Here is a 15,019-nt window from a genome sequence, read left to right as displayed (position 1 = left end):
CAATGACTGACAAATGATGAAAATGTTAAAATTTAAATATTTCATACTAAGCAGACCAAATTTGACTTGTTTTGACATTTGACAGCAGTTTAAAAAAAAAAGACATTTAATGCCATTCTTTTAGCTTGAAATGTAATGACTTTCCAAAAAAAGACCCAAAATGCAAAATAAATAAATAAATAAATAAATATCCTGTACTTTGTGCAGGAGCTACACATTTTTGTACAATGAGGCTGCTCAATAAACCACCAGAACCAAACCCAAAAATAAACTCTCCCTGCTCTCTGAATCGATAATTAAGAATTAATCCCTAATTTATTATTGTCAGTCAGGCTATTTATAGATTCTTAATAGATCTGCAGTTCAAAATTTGGTAGATACACTTGTTATGACATTCTTGGGCTGGGTTAGAAATCAACCCGGACATACTGTGAAGGAATAAAAATTGAAAAGTATATAAGGGTTGAAGCAGTAAGTGCTTTGGAAACAAAGTCTGGTAATCCACTTAACAAGGCGACAAGGCTAGGCAATTAAAATTTAACTTAAGTCAAGAATAATTCCTGAGCACGGACTGTAAACCAATTTTAGTTTAACCATCAGTGTGATTGTGTGCAACTTGAAACAGGAGACATGAGTGAACAAGAGGCGCTTGTTTAGCTAGCCTTTGTTAGTGTCTGTTCTTTGAGGTAGAATAAGTGGATCAAGGCTATTAGTCAGGTGAGACTTTGGAAGTTTCTTAGCCATATCGAGTCGCTCACTTGATGGGCATACAAAGATCCAGCATGGATGAAAGAGCCTCCAGTCTCCTGCTGAATCCATACTGATGTTCTACATTTTGGAATACATCATTTGAATACTTTCATGAGGATCTAATTTGTTACATTATTTCAGTATTTTAGGTAGTTAGATTTACTTGTCAAATATGACTCATGAAGAATTTAAGTTTCATAAAGTTGGGCATTGTAAAATATTACATTTGACAACCTGGAACAGATTGAAAGTATTATCTGACTAATAAATCCAGTAAAAGAGCTTATAGGCGGATGCTCTGGTGCAGGAGCAGAGTTTTCTATCAGAGCAATTTGTTTTTAGACAAATCTAATCAGTAGCGCTTTGACAGCTCAAGTAGTTTGCAAGAGTGCCTTGGGTATATGGAGTATGTCATATGTGAGCAGAGCAGCTACCCTTCAGATGTCTACCTGAACTGTCTGGTTCAGAGGTTTTGTTCCATCTTAACCATCCCATGATCCACCTTCAGGGCCCAGCCCTGTCTGTGCAGAACCGGGTCTGGCTCTGTGTAGCGGTTTCGTGATAGCCTATGGACAGATTTTGTGCAGTCGTTTTCTCCAAGCATGGGGAAAATTGAAGCACTTGAGTCTGTCACGGGCAGAGGCAAAAAAAATCCCTCTCCTTGACAGCGAGAGCCACTGAACAAGAGAAAGCACTCCCTTGCCGTGTTAGCGATGCCTTGCCTCGCCGTGATGAAATATACTGTACAAAGAAGAGGTCTGACAAATGGCAAGAAAGTGTGTGTGCATGTGTGAAAAAGAGCAACTGTGACTGCTACTGTTCCATTTTCTTTCACATGAGCCTGGTGTTAAACCACCTCACTGACCCTTAGTTTAATCCAGCTGAAAATGTTGGTTGGCAGAGCGTAGGGCTAAATCAGTGAAATGTATAGGCGATGATACTGTATGGAGCAACAGCTAATTAAATCATATTTTTTCCAACTAAAGCTCCCTATCCTCTAATCACCTGTGATGACAGCATGCGCAGCTTCCGTGTGAGATTGATTTCTAAGATGGGAGAAAAACAAACTAACATGAAACCAAGAGAGAGGCAATGAAGTCCCCATCAGTTTGCATGAACAGTGATAACAGCAATTATTCCCTTGATAAGTGAACAAAACACAACATCCACTCTGCTAGTACATATACACTATTGCACTTTTACTCAGAACAATTTGTCTGAAAATTTGCAAAATCTCTTTGTTACTGTGTTGAGGTTTGGTCTGAAGTGCAACAGCTAAACTAGAATTGCCGCCTAGTGGCTGTAAGCCTCTACAAACCAGTCAAGTTGCACTTGTAGTTTACATCCATGTCTGTGAAAACACGAATGCATCATCTTCCCCCTGACAGCACAGGAGATCTCAAAAACCAGCAAAATTTCAAGGTGGACACCCAAGATTGGTGTCACCAATTCTGACCAAATGTCTCCCCGCTTGTTCCATAGTTTTTATTTTGAATAATAGCCAATTGTGTTTTTGCAGAACATTATGATGTCACAGTGAAGTTGATCTTTTGGAAATATAATTCTATCAGTTTATCCTTTCAGAGATTTTTGGGAAAATTTGTCATGATTAGTGTTTGAATTCTTGAGTTATGGCCAAAAACATGTTTTGATGTCACAGTGATCTTGACTTCTGATCACCAGTTTCTGATTGAAAAGGTCACTGGCCTTTGACTTATGACCACTAAAATACTTCATCCTTGAGTCCAAGTGAACATTTGTGCCAATATGAAGAAGTCCCCTCAAGGTCTTCTGAGGATATCACGTTTACAAGAATTAGACGGACGAGGTCACAGTGACCTTGACCTTTGAACTTTGACCACCAAAGTCTTACCAGTCCAATGTCGAGTCCAAGTGGACATTTGTCCTAATTTTAAAGAAATTCCCTAAAGGCTTTTTCCTGAGAGACTACATTCACGAGCATGGCATGGACGGACAACCTGAAAACTTAACACCTCTAGCCACGGCTGTCGTTGGTGCTGAGATGTAAAAATGCCGCTTTACAACAACGACATGCTCTCAAAGTTAGAGGAAGTAAAACAAAAATCTAAAATCCCTTTTGCTTTGCCAAGAATTTAGCAGGACGGCATTAGCGCACTGATTTAAACTGCTGCACTACACAAGGAATCAGTCCAACCCTGGCGCTGTGTTATATACAGTCCCATTCCACTTAGCAAGAGAAGAGCTAGCCAGCTTATTAGCTTGTTGTTTATGTGTGTAGCCTTGGATGTCCTATGGTGGGAGGTAAAAGGCAGTGTTATGACTGATGGCACAAGTGGGAGCCATAATAATGAAGTACATGCGAGAGGGACTGACAGCATCTCAGCTGTGGGGACCAGTGCTTTCTATATGTACATCTAAATGCATTGATATGGATGACAATGTATGGCTGATTGAAGAAAAGATCAAGACAAGCACATATTCACCAGTGCAGAGTATTGATTTTAAGGGTAAAAAAAAAAAAGAAAAGAAAAAGGGGGGCTTAAAGACATGAGAGGGATGTAATTGAAGAAGGTGTAGGCCTAGAATAAATGAAAAGCATGTCCCTGGGGAGAAGTCAGAGCCAAAGACAAAGGTAAAGAGAAAAAGGAGGTGTAGGGAATATGGGTACAGAAACCAAAGGCAAAAGGGGAAGAGGCCATTGAGGTCTCGTGTAATGACATCTGTCTTCACACAGGACTGAATAAATCCTTTTCCTTCCGACCAGCATGTTAGCATAAATCCCATCTCTTCCCGTCCATCTTCCCTGCTTCTCTCATCATTCCCTCAATCTCAGCCCGATAACAGAGCCAGCTGTAGCCACACACAGAGCATGCACTGGGCAGTCAAATACACAATGCACACTGGAGATCACAACAAAGCTGATATCAGACACCCACAAATAACAGTTTTCCTTCGCCCTCATATCATATCTCCTATCCAAATCCTGTCCAGAAGCAGCTTGTTTAATTCAGTTGGGGATGCAAAATGGTGCAGGTGACATACTGGCTTACAACATGTCACACTCAAGAGGATTAATTAAAATGCAGAAGCCAGCAAACCGTAAGCCTATCAATTTCAGCCCTCTCTGTAACTTGCATTTTTCTTATCTGGAGGACAAAAGGGAAAATAACACGATTCACCTTGGCCCCGTCTTATTCTGGGGGCCAAAGGCATTGCAACAACTCTTCCTCAGTGGGCAAAGAAAATATTCTTTTAATTAACCTCCGGTTGAATGACGTTACTAGCACATTTATTCAACAGTAGCAAAGATAAGAAAGAGACATAACAATGGGAGCAGCCATTTGAGCAATCTAGGGCAAGTGCAGGACAGGTTTTGTTGAACATCTCATGATAAGTGGACATTTTTAATCATCTGTTGAATAAAGATTCACAATTACAGAACGTGGATGTTCAGTATGAAGACTTTACTTTGAAAATGACATCCCCACTATAAGAAAAAAATGGTAATATTTCTAAAAAGCACATTATGGAAAGCTATTATCATCTATCTTGAAACTGAGAATTACATTTATGAGAGTGCAGTCGTTTGGAGTTTTCAACACTGAATGAATAGTGAGTCATTCATTGCAAGGAAATTTTCCCACAAATGGGTATACAGTGGATTTTGGAAAGAAAGCTTTGATGTAATGAAATAAGCATGCAAATAAAAGTCATTTTTCAGCTGCCACAGGCACGGAAACTGACACCAGGGATGAAAAAAAGCAACAACACCACCAAAAGAAAGAGATGAACAATACATTTAAAAGTTCACACATCCCACGACACAGATCTACTCCTAATGGTGGCCAAATGCATATAGAGACCAGAAATTAGAAAATATGTGAACATTCGCACAGTCACGTTATAGAAAATGTGGAAAAAATCTGCACATACAAAGATTTTCCCATGCCTCTCAAGAGTTGCTGATCCACACACAAGCAGCCGCTTACATTTACATTCTGATGCATTGCGACCTGTCATATACGAGTGTCATCCATATGGAACAGCCTAAACCTGCCTTATGAGGTGTGTGAATGAATGTGCAGAAGACAAACAAGGAAACCATACACACATATATATACTGTGCACACATGCACGCACACCCTTACCTACCAACCACCCCTGCTCCTAGATTTGAAGCATTTTGTTTTTTTAGTCCTCTATCCCCAATGGAAAAAAGTGATTAATATTTATGTGAAATAGCAGATGGACCAGAAGCGCTCTAGCTTGCTCACAAGGTGATTTTATTCACATTCTTGAGTCATGACTAACTTTGTGCACTTTTGAGTTGCCACGTCAGTTTTTTCATTTTTTATATATCATTCCTGCACTGTGCTTATATGGTGGTTACCGCTGATATCGGGACAGCGGCGTCATGGAAGCATATCGCCCACCCTCCTTCACCAAAGCTGTGCTAATAATATACAGTACTGATTTTGAACAATCTTAGTATAAAAATGTACCATAGGTGTTCTAATTATTAAGGCTGACACCTTCTGGTCGATTGGTTGGGCAACATGCTCTTGTCCAACCAAATCTCATTGGTCAGACAATCGCTGATGTTGTTTTCATACTGTCCGTTTCCACCAAAACATTTTTTCCCAGCACTTTCACAAACATGATTGTGATGTTTGGTGTTTGTGGTTATGTCCCGCCCCTACTCCACTATGAATGGATGGCTAGGTAAAAAGTGATGGTGACGAGCGCTGTGTTTCATATTGAAAAATTTCCTTTACTCTAATTTATTAAATTCTCAATACAATGTCAATTTTGACATTGAGTGTCAGATTTGTGATTATGGACTTATTTTGCAAAGTCTTCAAAAAAACAAACAAACTGCAATTTAAGGTTGCATTATAGTGCTTCTGAGAGAGATCAAATCAAACCAGAGCCCTTTTTGGAGCTGCATGACGGCTTACGTCAGCTTTTGGGTTACAGAAAGTAAACCTCTTTAAAGAGTAGTAACATTATGTTTTTTTATGAAATTGTGGACCCCAGAGTTAAAACACAGAGTTTGCTCTCCACGGGTAAGCGCTAATGTTGAGCCCTGTAAAAAACGCTTAAGGGGACACACAATGCTAACAGTGCACTCTGCATTGTGGCTGATTTAGTTAATCTAGAAATAACATGCTGAGTTTTCTCACCCTTAATTGACCATTCAACTTGTTGAAGATTAGGTAGAATTTCAGTCCACCGAGATTTTTTATGTGTTGTCACGTCGGCTTCATTTGGCCAAGTGCATGCAGGTGACCATGTGGGAATGTTTAGAGTCCACTTAAGAGGTTCAACTACTGTCCACCTTTGCTATAGACAGTGTGTGTTAATCTTCCACTGACATTCAACTAATGTCACGCTCTGCAGACCCCCATGATCAATGAGTATGCTGACCCAATCAAGTTCATATGACCTCAATCCCTCCCGCACAATACACACACATGCTGGCCACCTCTTAGGATTCTTTACCACACACTCCTGACAACATGATTTGGGATGCTATTGTTTGACCTGGGAACAGGTGAAGGTCAGCGTCCTTCTTCAAGTCATTCAATTTACACACCTCATTACACACACGCAAACACGCACAGAGTGAAAGAGAAATGGAAATAAAACATCCAACAGCACAGTAATAGCTAAGGGAACATTGTCGCCTCTAATTAGGATTTGTTGACTGCAGTCCCTGAAATGTTGATTTGCTCCAATAACACAGGTCTGAAACAACCGCTGCGGTAGTGAGATTATTTACCAGCCTTCAGTCAGAGACACTGACACCTTTTAATCTGCTTAAGTTCCAAGTGGAAGAGAACAAAGCTTTGCTGGCCAGCCTTTGAATCGGTAAAAGCAGATTGTTTATTGAGATGCAGATACTGTAAAAATAACAAAAGCTTTTTTCAAGTTCATTTTAGGACGGTTCTCTGTTCGCTTTTTATTATGATAGTCTAGTAAATTCTGATACAATACAAGGAGAATTTCTGTCTTACTGTACCCAAGCAGATTGACTACTGAAATGCTTTTACAGTCAGTGTTTATTGCCCAACGATAGCGATTGGATGTGTTCCCAGACTAACAGTAAAGACATTACCTATAACAACAGACACCAGCAGTTTGTGTGGAGTGTGCCTCTGTACAGTATATGTGCAAGGGACTGGTGGTACAGAGAATCATCTTCAGTAAACATCTCCATTATGAACCAGGAAGAACCTGCAGACAATCTCCTTATTGTAAAATTTACATACATTTGACTTAATATTGGGGCTGGGTATTGTTAAAAAAAAAATACAACACCAGTACTGATAATAGTACCCTTAAAGAAATACTGATATCAATAGAGTACTTCATTCAATACCCATCATGTGAATGGAATGGTGTGCAGTATAACCATAATTTCAAAAGTTATCGGCTCACTCAACTACCAACTCCTTCAAATACACCACAGTTGACTTTAAAACACCACAAACTGTATGGATAGCTGTTGCTGCAGGAGTGTGAGCTCCATGCCAGGGACAGTTGTGAGAAACCACCCAGGCACATATACCTTAAAGGTATTGACTAACAATTAATTTTTTTTTTATTTACCATTTTCCATGTCTTTGACTTGATAGACATTCTACCACCTTTGAATTCTAACTTTATCAAACTGTTCTTGAATTTAGTAACAAATACTCATCAATAAAATATGACTTTTTGTATTTGCTACATATTTTATTCTAACCCAAACCCTGGAAAACCAACTCTTATCCTACTTCTACCATAAACCAAAAACTATGATTTGTCCTGACCAGGGCTCGTAAATTGAACAAGCTAGAGAAATTTGGTTTAAAATATAATCCAGCAGGAATTCACCACATTACTTGTGAGAAAACTGGAGAAAAGCCGAAACTGACCCAGTCTGTTTTGTGTACATGACAAAAAACCACAGACAACACTGTGGTAAACATGTCACACCGCTCAGGTATTCCGTTACTTAAGAGTCTATTCCAAGTCTTTTGAGCTATTCATGCATAAAAATAAAGTCCATCTGTAGAGCCAAACCAACCAAATGCAAGTGACAGAAATAGACAAAGACCTTCATCAGTGAGGGTTGAAATAATCTCTGCTGTCGCTTCTGTAGAGTAAAGATGAAAAGCCTGGTTAATGCTAAATAAAGATTGTTTTAGTGAGCTGTTGATATGAAAATCAAAATTGTTCTGCCTCAGGCTTTTCTAGCTCATTGTGAAGACCTGTATTTACTTCCCATATTATTCTAAGGAATTCATGAAACTCACTAAAAGTTTAAACGGTTTTAATTAATAACTCGTTTTTTGACAAGTGGAATCTAACTGTATTTTCAAGACTTAATAAGGACATTGTGACTTTATGCTTTGCACAGCCAGGTGTAGTGCACACACACATCCGTCTCAGACACCATATATTGAAGACAAACAGCAGAGAATAGCAGTCTCGTACTGTAAACAAATCTAAGGAGGACTCTAAAAGCAAGTACAAGTGAGCAAAGGGAGAAAAATGAGAGACTGAAAGAAAATAGAGCTAGAGAGAATGGAGAAAGACAAAGCGTGGGAGAAAGAGGAGAGGAAATAGATGGTCCTCCACATTGTTGTGATCGGCTAAAGAGCTAAAGAACGCAATGTGTCAGTGGAGGGAAAGAGGCAGTTAATCAGCGAGTGGAGGTCGAACCACCACTGTGAGGGAGTGGAGAATACTCCATGAATCGTATGTGTGTCTGAGGATGTGTGAGCGAGAGACAGAGGGAAGGATGGAGTAAAGTAGACAAGTATAATATTGGTCTTTTGAGGTGATTAAAGGCCTGTCCAGTTTCCCGATAATCAGTTGAAGACAGAGAGATATCGTGGAAAAAGGTCCAGAATACAACAGGAGCACAGTGCTACCAAAAAGATGGCCCAATAATTGCAAAGTGACAGACAGCAGGGATGGAATGGGTGTAGCACTTTGTCCATCCGTAATGCGTTTGAACTTTCTGACTTTTTCATTCAAGTAGCTTGAATACCAACTACAGTGGTCCACTCACAAAGAGGAAAAACAAAGAAATAATCAACACTTGATCCGCCCATTGAAAGATTGGAAATAAAAGGCCAACTCAAGTGTCAGCTAAACATTCTTAACTGCCAAAGCAAAGTTCCATTAACTTTTCAAAGCCAAACTAGCAAAATTGTAACCTAAATCTGTGACTACAATGGGCAATAAAGGCCCAGGGTGTAGGGCGGAATATTGACTTGAATGGAATACAATATAATCAGTGTGTTTCCTTGGTGTATATTCACTTTAAAATAAGAACTGTTGCAATTGTTTTCCCTTACAAAGAGCAGTTACCCACAGAGGGAGCTGGTCCTTGTCCACAGAGATTGCCATGTTGCACTGCTATATTTCTCATCACAGTTAGCAGCTACTCTGCAACCAGTGTTGGGAATTACAGATTTTTTATGATACTGCTTTTTTCAGTATTTTACTACTTTAAATCACCACGTCCATTTCTTGTGGAGAGGAAGAGACCTCTGCAGATTATACAGATCCTGGTAAAAACCTCCTAAACAATGAAAACTTTAAGTTTCAGGTGACTGCAATTGTCATTCCTCACCACTAGATGCCTCTAAATCCCCCTAAATCTTACACACTGGACCTTTAAGCATTTATGTTCCATACCATCAGAGAGGAATGACTGAATACTGTAAGTGTAACATTAACTTGGGTATAAAGTGTAATCCAAAAATCTAAGGTAGTGCCTATGCACCTGCATTTGAACGCACATGGTCTCATACATTTTTGTATATGATTGTGAGAGTCAGATGCGCAAACTACAAAGGCAGGCGTGTGAAGAGAACTCATGGACCAGCAATCCAGACAGCTGGCTAGATCAAATACACTATATATTATGCTCCTCACAGCACATCAAATACCACCTACCAGTTCAAAGAAGCTTGTTACCATTTCATGATCTCCCTCTCTGGACACTGAAGAGTTGAGCCTGTAGGGCAAGATGCCGTCTCCAGATTTTTGAGACAAAAACACGATTGAAGCAGGAATGGGGGGTTACCAGAGTTTGGCAGGAGTCGGAGTACAGAGACCTGGGTGATGGTTGCATCATGTGGTAAAGGAGGGATCACCTGAAGTTCTATGTGATGGAGATGAAAGAGATGGAGGCAAACTTTGGAAAACTGAGATCCTTAATTCATATTTATATTCACTGGGACCTTCAGAAAGGCTAGAAAGTAAGCCAAAAAACTCACATCTTCAAATTTGTTGTGGTGAATGAAACATGTTGTGGTGAAATCAGAGAAGGGAGTGCAAAGAGACAATAAATTGTTCCAGGATGCTGGTTTTGTCCATACTGATTATGAATAGTTAGTAGTAAATTGAATGACAATTTTACTATGAATACTTAAGATACTGTGTGCTATATACTTTGTATACTGAAAGTGTCATAGTGTTTCTTTTACATTGCTTCATATTGTTTTTTTTGCTGGCTATTACCATTTTTTTCAACACTACTGTTACCTCTTGTTATAGCATTGAAAACCTTGAAGCCATATTGTCGCCTGTTCAAACTGTTTAGACTTTATACATATTCTTACTATGTACAGTATAAAGCCTTGATGTTGTACTATAAATAACTGTATGTTATGACTGTTTACTGTGCTGTGCAGCTACACTATGCCTCATCTTAACTTATATGATGTAATTATATACTAAAAAAATATGATAGTATGTTTGGCAATGCTCTATAAATACCAAGAAAACACTGGTGTACAGAGCAATATTTGTCCTTTTTTTGGTAATCTTAGTGTTAACCATTTCTCTCTGTGTCTTATTAAGTAGTCTATCAACTGTGAACTCCTTCATTTTCCAACCCCCTACAGAAATGTTTTGCAAGCAGGTGTTGTCCTGCTTTAGCAAAATAATTAGCTTAAATTACGTTCACAAATGAAGAACCAATGAAACAATGCAGAACGTGGCGAACGCATCACACAGCAGCTATATGAAGAGGAATTCTGAAGGGCCTGGAATAAATAATATCAAGGCAACTGAAAAGGCTTCGAAGAAGTAGCGCTTGTCAGCTTCAACTTTTAAACAACTACTTCCCCGAGGTAAATCTCCCTCCTGTGTGTATCTATAAGAGTGTGTGCTCATGAATCTGTTTATACCTCTGTTTACTCTTTTCAAGAAAACAGACTGCACCACTCTCTCTGTCTTTCAAGCTGTCAGAGAAATGTGAAGAGCCTTTTCTGTGATGGGGGATTAACGTTAATAGGAGCTGAAGAGAGAGTGTGGTGCAGAATAAAGCTATACATTTTGAATTACTTTACAATTAACTTTTAAGTTGCTGAGAAAACAGCATTTTTGAATAGCCCAAATAAATACACAGCCTGCATGCTGCAGATCAGCACAGTGAAACACCCTGTTCATCCTGCAACCTGCTCTCTCTTTGATCACACTGCTGAGAATAATTAGGCATGCCCTCTGAGTCAACCATGTTTGCTTGACACCTTTACCAAATATTAGAGCTCTAAAATGACAGCTTAATTCCTGTTTGTCCAAGTGGACATTTTCTTCCTCTATTACCTGTCTGACATACATATCCCAAGAGTCTGGGGTGCATCATTTTCAAACCAGCCTGGTCAGTTGATCAAAGACGGAGCCAAGACTTTGATTTAAAGACAGATTTTTTAGTTTTCCCTGCAAAAAAAGGCCCTTCTGTCATTTACCAATGACTTGGCAACTTATGCAGTTTCCTCATTAGTTTGGCAGGTTGAAGGGAAAAATCACTCTAAGCATGTTAAACCATTGTCCTCTTGGCTCTGTGTTGTTCCCAGATCCCTGGATTTTAACTCCCAGAACGACGGCATTTGCACCAGCCACACGCAAAAGCCTAAGACCTCCCAAATCCTGTCACGTCCCGGGTCCCCGATCCTCGTTCCCCCTTACATAAGCGGGGCATTACAGCTCCGCAAAGCAGCTTAGAAGTGGAGGGGAACAAGCATGACAATAGGAGAAGAAAAAAAAAAGAAGGAGAAGAGAAAGGAATAAAGATACAGAGCCACAGTGATGATCAAAGACAGAATCAGAAATAAATCAGACATAATGGGAAGAAATTGCTTGTCAGGAGATGAAAAGTATCAGTCTTTTTTTAATTCTCCTTTTATGTTAGGGCTCTCCATACACATAATCTATCTCTTTATCTCTTCTCTTTCTTTTCTTTCCATTTACCAACCCTGTGTCCCGCCAACCCGCCCTACGTTAATTCTTCTGTTTATCAATCAAACACATGAGCAACAAAGGCAATCATTCCAATAATTGAAACTCATACAGCTGCTATAATTACAGCTTACAGCCCACTGTCATCACACATACTTCAGAAATTCCTCCTAAAATGTAATAAATAATACTAGCATTTCTTTTCTTTCTGTCTTCTTTCCCTCTAACCTTCTTTCGGACGTTGTGTGCCCGCAAGGCTCTTAGCCCGCTCTTGAGACAAACAAACGTGAGTGTGTTTGTTGTTCTGAGGGTGAGTGGATATCTCGTCAGAGAGATCAGAGAGCAGTCGCTTTGTACGCCACGCTGTGTTAGCTTCAGAGACTGCTAATTAAGTAGCAGCACAAAAGGGGCCACTGTGGAAGCACACTGCGAGGGTGAAACCAACAGGGCCAGGCCTGTTTTTGTTTTTACACCAACAAGCCTATCAGTCCTTCAAATGATGGTGACAATGAGCAGCACCGCAGACCAGGTCACATTCATCTGATTCAGTCTATTATAAGAAAATCAGAACTTAAAAAAAGTAAGTCTGTGCTATGGTGTTTGGAATAGGATGAATGTAAAAGTAATACATATTTCCATATAAATGACTGTCAGCTTCTACTATTCAACATCATCATACTTCCTGTCAATGTAGCCAATTCATGGAATATTTTACACTTGTCGACATTACATGCAGTGTTCAATATGACCCCCCCCCCCAACAAAAAAAAAAATTACACTTGTACAAAGATTTTTCAGTACTGCTTCATCAACAGAAAATCCAAAGCACACTATGTGACGGGAGTGAACGTACTGTTTGATCAAACGTTAAGGAAGAGAACAGTATCAACACAGCAACAAGCAATTTAGAGAAATGACTACTTGGCACTATAAGATAAACACAGATAAATTAGAAAAACGTTTTCTATGAGACGACAAGATTAAAGATACTTTAATATTCTGTTGCATTTTCTTGTATTCAGATCTTTATTTTTTACAGTGGAAACCACTCATAGTGGTAACGTTTAAAGTGATCAACAAGATGGATCAAAAAGTTTGGGACAGTGTCTGCAGTTTAAATAATTTTCTTTTCAAATAGTCTGCTTTCAGTGTTCATTTGGGGTCTTTCAATACATAACAATGCAGGAAAAACAACTTAAAACTATGGTAATCACTTCTTTCTATTTTTTTTAACTTTAATCCCATGATACTTTGCCTTGCGGTAACCCATCTGCTTCCAGCTGCCTACCTGAGGCTGGTGCTGCGTGCACGCTGAAATCACTGGGAAAAGAATTTGATTTTCTCTAAATAAAAAACAAAGTGTCCTTGAAGATTATGGCTGCTAGTCATGGAGCAAGAAAACAAATGCTCAGCTGCATCATGCCCACATAATGACATTTGAGACGGCCAGTAAAATTCAGTAAATAAAGAAGGTGACAATGTCATTACTTTATATTCATGTAAAAAATATACACATGTCGATTAGATGGTAATTTGTATTAGAAATAAAGAAGTATAAGAAAAATCTGCTGTTATGTTCACCCACTTAAGGTGATCAGTTTGACTTTGACAGTCATTACCACTACTATAATTCATACACACAGAATCATCGAGACAGCAGACGGTAAAACAGATATTATGTTAATGGAAAAAAACAGGTGAGGCTGGCAGACGATATTAGCAATGGTGACAGTATACGGCATTGCTATACAAAGTTAATATTTTTACTTTTTGATTCCATGTGAACGCTGCCTGATTGGTTTCCACTGTAGTATCACATTGATTTAAATAATGCTAAATAGCATGTGAATGCCGTTTGGTATTTAAAGATATGTTTAAAGAACTGTAACGACAGTGTCTGGCTTTACAAAATAAAAGACATTACAAAAGGTTTGTGGGCATTTTAATGGGTATGTGACGGTATTCTTTTCAAAGATCTCATGAGACTCTATGAGGTCATATCCTTCTGCTTCAGTACCTCTCATTAGAAGTGACATATGCGCAGAGAAACCTCACTGCTCATGTACTGTCTCTCCCTCACACACCCGCACACGCACACACACACAACAAATCCCGCTAACAGCAGGCCATCTGGGTGACATCCGGCTCTCAGACTTGACCTGCATTGATTTATTAAACGCTCAGACACTGATACCAGCCCATGTTACTCACAGAAATACTTGCACATGCACACACAGACAGACACACACTTCACCCCCTCCCCCATGTCCCACCCGACACTCCAATCTCATCAGACGCTCACTTTCCTGGACAGGGTCATCGTTTTAATGATATCAGCTATCAATCTTTAAGCCCACTCCTCCCCAGTCCCCACACATGTAAAACCTATATGACTCTTTATTCACTGGGGTGCTGTCAGTGCAGTTTGACTGATGTCATCATGGGAAATTATGAAGTAGCTGGACACTGTTTCGTTGATTTTGAGGGGTCTGTTTTGTTGAATGGATACTGTTTAATCATAAATGTTTTATTTGTTTTGGAGAGCGGATTCAGCAGCTAAATCATGTTATAATGCTATGGCTCTGGGAGTTCTGAAAATACCGTACATAAACAGTTCCTTTTCCCTTTCATTGCTTCATATTGTTTAGGTTTCTTACTCATGATGCTATTTGTGTGAAGATGTTGTGTTTATGTTGGTTTAAAAAAGCAAACACACCCTCAACACAATGGGAAGAGAAAAATGCCTTTTTTGCAGAGTATTAACAAGGCCAGCTTCCAGTCTGCCTCCAGAGGTCAGGAGCCTCTTTGTGTGGTGTACACACACACAGACCCACACACACATACACACATCACATAAATGTCCCATTGGGGCCATAAAACCTGTGTGATGCATTGGGGGAGGGGATATACAGTACTATATAAAACCTCAGTTAGTCCGACCCTTTGTGGTTAGCCTGCGTACACACACACACACACACACACACACACACAATAATGTGTGTTCTGTGTGTGCATGTCTATCCTGAACATGCATGAAGAAGTG

The 15,019-nt window shown here is 39.4% G+C and overlaps 1 protein-coding gene across 1 annotated transcript in view; it reads right to left on the bottom strand.

Annotated features, from left to right (window-relative positions):
- lrp8 (low density lipoprotein receptor-related protein 8, apolipoprotein e receptor) overlaps window positions 1-9,135 on the bottom strand; it is a 131,695-nt gene extending 122,560 nt beyond the window's left edge. Inside the window, exon 1 of the mRNA XM_042513439.1 lies at window positions 9,084-9,135. Within this exon, the coding sequence (XP_042369373.1) occupies window positions 9,084-9,135 (52 nt within the window). The remainder of the gene's footprint in view (window positions 1-9,083) is intronic.
- Between the last annotated feature and the right edge of the window lie 5,884 nt (window positions 9,136-15,019).

This window comes from Plectropomus leopardus, chromosome 3, assembly GCF_008729295.1.
Source record: "Plectropomus leopardus isolate mb chromosome 3, YSFRI_Pleo_2.0, whole genome shotgun sequence".
Classification (NCBI taxonomy): Eukaryota; Metazoa; Chordata; class Actinopteri; order Perciformes; family Serranidae; genus Plectropomus; species Plectropomus leopardus.
The sequence above is the reverse complement of the archived record's forward strand: the minus strand, read 5'-3'. Positions and strand labels throughout refer to the sequence as shown.